The sequence below is a fragment of the Mizuhopecten yessoensis genome, unplaced genomic scaffold, assembly GCF_002113885.1.
Source record: "Mizuhopecten yessoensis strain PY_sf001 unplaced genomic scaffold, ASM211388v2 scaffold2699, whole genome shotgun sequence".
Lineage (NCBI taxonomy): Eukaryota > Metazoa > Mollusca > Bivalvia > Pectinida > Pectinidae > Mizuhopecten > Mizuhopecten yessoensis.
In genome coordinates this window covers 168,097-174,836 of record NW_018404676.1, presented here as the reverse complement: position 1 = coordinate 174,836, position 6,740 = coordinate 168,097, and the positions used below count along the sequence as shown (strand labels likewise).

Here is a 6,740-nt window from a genome sequence, read left to right as displayed (position 1 = left end):
TTGGAGGGTCGGCAGGCTCAATTGGGTAGTCATCAGTCGGATTTGAGTCGGCAGCAAGTGCAGTCCATTGGTGAACAGGTGAAATTGGGTGGTCAACAGACACATGTACGGCATGTAGTTACTAAGGAAACATTCCAACCTGATGTGACAAAAGATTTGAGTAAGACCTTGTCTACAGCACAGCCTGTCAGCCATCCTAAGCTGTGTCAGTCCACAGGGCCTGATATTAACAACGCCCCCACCACCAATACTGCTGTTAGAAGCAGTGCCAATATCACTAGCAGCAGGAATCAGGGGTCATTAGTGACAAAGATGTTGCAAGGGATTGACTTGCAGGCATTCACTTCTGTGGACCAGGCTCTGTCCCTGTTTGAGGTGGCCCCTGCTCAGCAACAACAGAACACACCTCAGTTTCTTCCTGACAGCCTCCACACTGTCTCCGGGTCTTACTGTGAGTATAGAACACAGTGGTCATTTACTTTTCACACGCTTCGTACTTGACTTAACATTTAGGTTAGCACTTTTATACACCAAGATATCTTGGTTTTACTTGTATTTAATGTTTCCTTGTTTAAGATCTAGTGCCCAGTTTTGGATTATTTTATGTTTGACATAGTGAAGACTTCTAGACTGAACACCATAATTACCTATCATTCAGGATAGACAGGTTTAAAGTATACTCAGGTTCAATCTACAGTATTAAGGAATATACAAATGTATAGCAGTACACACCATTATATGAAAAATTTATAACAACCGACGTCAAACTATCAGCCTTCTAGCATCGCAGGGCTCTTCAGGCTAATTTCAAAAGGACGTCATGACGTCAGTTACATATCATCATACTACAAAGTACAATTTAAGGTTTTGATGAAATGATGTTTCTTTTACATTTATCTTTTGTTATATGTATTTATGTTAATAAAGTTAGGGGGTTGGAGAATGAATTTGTCAACCATCCTGTAGGGGGTTTGGAGGTAAAGAGACTGTTCTATCATTAAAATCATATTAATGATAACGAAAAAGTTCATTCAAATGTAACATAATAGTGTGAAGATTCAGAAAGTAAAAACAAGATGACAGGAGAAATCAGAGTTGAAAATGATAGCAATTAGGATATTTTAAGAAACAGATTCTGTGCCTAAATTGGATAAAATCATTGGGGAAATTGGAAATTTTAAAATGTTAAAATTAACAAATGGAATGCTTTTTTGAGTTGTTGCTTTTTTTTTTTTATTAAATCCCTGTCTGCATTACGGTATATTTCTGTGTAAATGAATCTGTGTATTCTGTAAAACCACTGTGTATTGGGGGAAAAATGTGGTCATGTTGGAGTTAAGTTTCAACAGGGTTTACTGTAATCTAAAACAGTGTCATCTGTGAAGGGAGTGTTGTGACCAAGGGCTTCCCACTCCCTCCTGTGTGTCAATGACAGATTTAGGTTGACAGGTTTATTCAAATGCTGAGGAGTGCTAGCTGTCAATTCACAGCCAAGGGAATGAGTTGTCTGTTTGGTTAACTCATCTCTACTGCTGTAAAATGAACCAGTTGGGGATTAAGACACTATTATAGAGCATTATTTCCTCATGCACATTCCCCGATACCAATAGATGAGTCTGGTTTTCTCGAGACATCAGTTGATGTTATGTTTTTTTATTGCAGGCCCATCCACTTCCTGTGTGTCGGTGAAGTCTGCGACAACACTACCCACACAGGTACACAATTTTATCAGAGCTGTCTCACCAGCACTGTTCACAAATGACCAAAAGCAGCTCTGTATTTTTTCCCCTCTAATTTATTGATTATTCCATATACTATAGCTGGTGTGTTATGGAACTTGTCATGTGTAAAAGCACCTGCTCTCAACAAGCTATGACGACTTCTTTAACGAGTGTCAGTACCAAACTGTTTTCATGATTTTCCATTTTCCAACACATTTCTTGTTAGTGAAATAGAACTAATTAGTGCCCAATCATACTTATTAAACCCAAGCCTTTTGCCTATTTTTAGCCCCGCCTTCAGTAGTCATCATCTGTCTGCTTGCAATTCCTTCGTCTGTCCTTATAACAGTTCTTGATATTGCTTTTTGAGATCTTTCTCAATTTCATTTAGGTTCTCCTTAATCCTTCACTGTACATGTCAAATTTAAACCAGTCCTTCTTCTACTAATTAGCATAATCGTAACTCTCGGTGAATTGGCCCCTATCAACTTCAATGCCTGTAGCAGTCATCATCGAAGGAATCGGCGATATCGAGAACAGCCAAGGTCATACATTGTCCGATTGCGATTTTTTTTTTTTGNTTGAGGAATCATATTATGCTGAAGATAACATTATGTAGATGGTATATAGTCATATAAAATTTGCCAAAACTTTCAGACTAAGTTTAATTGAAACCAAACTGACGACTCTGAATGGGGTAACATAGACTGGTAGCATTGCATGTCCTGATTCTGAGCACTGATGAGATTTTTTTCTCGAATGAACAAGTTTGAGGGAAATTAAACAGAAATAGTCTCAATGTTGTCGTTCAAAGATATTTCTTAATTTTAGCTGGAAAGTCAGTTTGCAATAATTTTCTTTACTCGACACAGGGACGTATATACTTTACATGTCTCTGCTCTACAGTGAGAACTTATCCAATCATGTCGTCATTGAACAACTCTACTTCGTGACCAGTTTCTGTGCCGGAATATTTATATTGAAAAGGCATACTGTGGTACCTCTACGGTCCAAAAATACAGAAATATATCGGTGAAAAATGTTTACAAAATAACTGCAACGTTGGTGTCTGCTGTTTTTAAATGTCGATATTTTTAGCAATGACAAATCGATGACATTGTGTCTTCCTTATGTTACGTGGACAATCCAGACAAACAGCTAAATACTGAAAGTTACACATTTAATTGTATACAATACAGTACCTATGTATGTAATGCTAAATTAGATCACAGACTTATATTATCTAAAACCGTGATAACATTTATCTTGGAAATATAATTGAATTATGAGATATTTTTGTTTTGTTTCTCCCTATACATGTAGCATACACAAGTTATAATTTAACATCTTGGCAGAGACGTATATACATACATCTATGATCTTGGTTAAATAATGAAAATAATCTTGATCCACTTCCGTGTGAAATTTGTGTACGGTACATGTAAATAACACTAAACACCTGTGTCCAGTGCTGACAGCAGGAGGCCCAAGACATACCTATATACCTGTGTACAGGTATATGACATCAAACGGATGGCATCAGGTGGGCAAGAGGGTACCTAAAGTTAGTATGTAGATTGCAATTGGTGTAGATTATGTGTCTTTCAATTTTCAATTTAACAACAATGTCCTCAGGCGAGATAACGGGGAAATGTATAAGCAGATTACGTCTCTGGTATAAGGATCAATTTCAAGAAAAAAATAAATAAATGAAAGTACTGTCCCATTCACATTATATGTAAACCACAATCAGTACAACTGCATCACTCGACAGGTGAAATCAGAAACGAGGCAAATAATGCTGGACCATATATTGTACATTATCTATCTGATCAGGTGGTTCATGGATAAATTACTCATCTTTGTGAGACTTGAATGGACAGGTTCTCCCATTACAATATTCTTAGAAGTGGTGTTTATATTTATCATGTGCTAAATTCTTTGGATTGCATAAAGAATAAAATCGTTTCAAGTTTTATGACTGGGAGAAAAAAAACCAAGGGTTGCTGCTCATTTTGAGTATAAATTATTGTACCGGTGCATTTTTTTGTCAATTCCAATTGTATATCTAGATATTGTAAAGGAAGGGGTGCGATGCACCTACTTTAATTTGACTCATTTTTTAATCAATTGTTTTGTGTTTGTATATAGGTGTTCATCCAATTTTCTAAAGATCAATTTAATAATAAAAAGTATATTATTTACAGTCACTATAGATTAACCAATTTTGTAAAAAACACAATTCATTTAGATAGGATCCAACCAGAGACAGTATATGTCTCTGATCCAACACACCATTTGCCTCCTCTGGAGAAACTCATTTCATCATTAAAACTGTGAGAAAAAAACATTTATATGTATGTAGTCTTTAAATATTGTCTACACAAGTAAGTGACCACGGAATATATCATATAAGTAGCTAAAAAGCTCACATATTGAATGCACGATCAAAGCTTCCAGGTATATTCCTATAGGGCTGTTTTAGCAGCGTTGAACTTATGACTTCACAGATGTGGGCTACCCCTATCGAGGCGATCGCCGCTGAGCCAAATGTGTGTTTTTCAAATAAATCGCAATATCTCGGAAACGGAGTCAACTACAACGTTCACACTTTCTTAGCCTTTTATTGTATAATATGAAGTATTTTCATAGCTTGATATAGCAAAACGTTTAGGATACACTTTAAGATCATAATCTTGTGTTAAAAAACTTCTTTATGAATAACTAAAAGGCCTAGCTTATGGGTGATGATATTTGACCAGTAGCATGGTCACCCATATACAAGGTCACAGGGGTCAGGTGTGTTAAACACTTTAAATAACTTCTTTATGAAAAACCAAAAAGGCCTAGGGTGATGATATTTGACCAGTAGCATGCTGAGATGAAAGTCTATCAGTCTTTTTAAGGACATTGATCCACTTTCAATATAACAGGGGTAAAATGTGTATACACATTAAACAACTTCTTCTTAATAACCAAAAGGCCAAGGGTGATGATATTTGGCCAATGGCATGTGATATGATGCCGTTGAGATTTGTTGTCCATCAAATCCCTCCATCCGTCCTTAACCCTTTCACCACTGTAAACCACAATGGACTTATCCAGATCAATGCATAGTAGAGTTGATTAAAGTTACATAGGGGTGAAAGGGTTAAGCAATTCTTGTTAGTGAAGGGATTTCCTATGAAGGTTTGTTAGTGAAGGGATTTCCCATGAAGGTTTGTTAGTGAAGGGATTTCCCATGAAGGTTTGTTAGTGAAGGGATTTCCCATGAAGGTTTTCCTTTGCCCCTTGTTATGCATATTTTGGGGGGGACTTATAGGAAAACCAAGATGTTCACCAAACAGCAATCTTGAATTTTGACAGTTCAATTTTGTTATCAATATTTTATATGTATGTTCCTCTTATTAAAAATACCCTTGGTCCTTATAAAAATTCATTCATCTTTGACAGTTCTTCTAATTATGTAAGAATTACAGTTTTTAGCATTTTTCATATAGTTTTCCATTCTTATAAAATAACATTTGTCATAGTGGTGAATAAAATGTAACATTACGAAGTTTAGGTTAATGTTCAAGGTTCCTGTTCATGATTTCAAACAGGTTAAGTACCTGAAATGGAAAATGAAGAGCAAAGAAGGTAAAAGATCATCTTTAGTAGATCTAATAAAGATTCTTTCATGGTGGGTGCCAAGATCCTTCTAGGATCATTTGTTTTAGATCTGACAAATATTCTTATATGAGGAAGGCTAAGATCCTTCTAGGATAGATTTTATTTTTTAATAAGAGCATCATTAATGATATGTGAATAGTAATAAGTTTTCTCAATATTTGTTTAGATTGATGTAGGACATAATTTGGACAACGGTATGATGGAGGCCAATGCCTCGCCAGATTGGGAGTACTCTGGTACCAATCTAGCTGACCTCCTGATCCCAGATAACAGTGAACCGGAGGCTGAAAAAGATGACGATGCTTGGTCAACAGCATCTCTGGCCAGTGGAGATGGACAATTGCTGAGGATGTTGAAAACAGGATCTACAGATGAACTGCCTGGCACATCAGGAATCAGCTATAGTGAAAACACTATACAGGACAAAACTCCAAATGATGTTGAAGCTTCTGAATTTTACTGTAGTCCTGAGAAAGTGTTGAAGTTAGAATCATCCCCAAACGTCCAGCCCAATGTCTCAAGTGGTTTTACAAATTTTGCATTACCTTGCACAAATCCAAAGTCATCAAATATGAAACGTAAGCGGTACAAAAAGACAGCAGATGCTCTACAGGGTTCTGGTTTGATGGACATTACTGTGAAAACTGCAGAACTTATACAAAGAAATAGGAAGTTACAAAAAGACATTGAACAGTTAAAAAGTCAAGCAGCTCAATTTTATCAAAGTGTTCTTCAAAATCCAGAAAATAGAGAAATTGGAGAGAAGTTAAAAATGACAGAGGAGCAAAACATTCAACCATAACTGAGTGTTAATATAAAGTTGGTAGAAAATACATTTCCTGTTTATGTCATGTTAAGTTAATATCACGGTTTCCTCTGACAAATGAAAAGTGATAATAAGTGAAATCTATGGTAGTATCATTGGCTAGTTTATTGATTGTGGATTTTTAGGTCACCTGAGCTTTGCTCAGGTGACCTATTCCAATCGCTTTCCGTCCGTCGTCGTCCGTCGTCCGTCGTGCATCGTGCGTCGTGCGTAAACTTTTACATTATCAACTTCTTCTCAAGAACCAGTGGATGGAATTTTTTCAAACTTGGTCAGAGTCATCCTTGGTAGATGAGGCTACCAAAATGTAAAATTGGGATTCCTACCCCAACCCTAGGGGCCAGGGCGGGGCCCAAAAGGGAAAATTAACCAATATTTCAAAAATCTTCTTCTCCAGACTCAGAGGTATTACAGTTATTTTCTCTGCATGGATGGAAAGATCATCAGGGGCTTTATTTAAATTGTAAATTTCAGGACCCCCGAGCTATCCGTTCTCCCTTGGGGAGGGGGTAAAGTTTACT

The 6,740-nt window shown here is 36.7% G+C and overlaps 1 protein-coding gene across 3 annotated transcripts in view; it reads left to right on the top strand.

Moving 5' to 3' along the window:
* Positions 1–6,403, top strand: part of LOC110446453 — a 31,026-nt gene extending 24,623 nt beyond the window's left edge. For 2 of the 3 annotated variants that reach the window (XM_021491607.1, XM_021491608.1), the window contains exons 4-6: positions 1–451; positions 1,663–1,715; positions 5,560–6,403. In XM_021491607.1, coding sequence (XP_021347282.1) covers positions 1–451; positions 1,663–1,715; positions 5,560–6,195 — 1,140 coding nt within the window. In that variant the 3' untranslated portion in view covers positions 6,196–6,403. The remainder of the gene's footprint in view (positions 452–1,662; positions 1,716–5,559) is intronic. The other variant, XM_021491609.1, reaches the window with a different exon arrangement.
* The last annotated feature ends 337 nt before the right edge of the window (positions 6,404–6,740 follow it).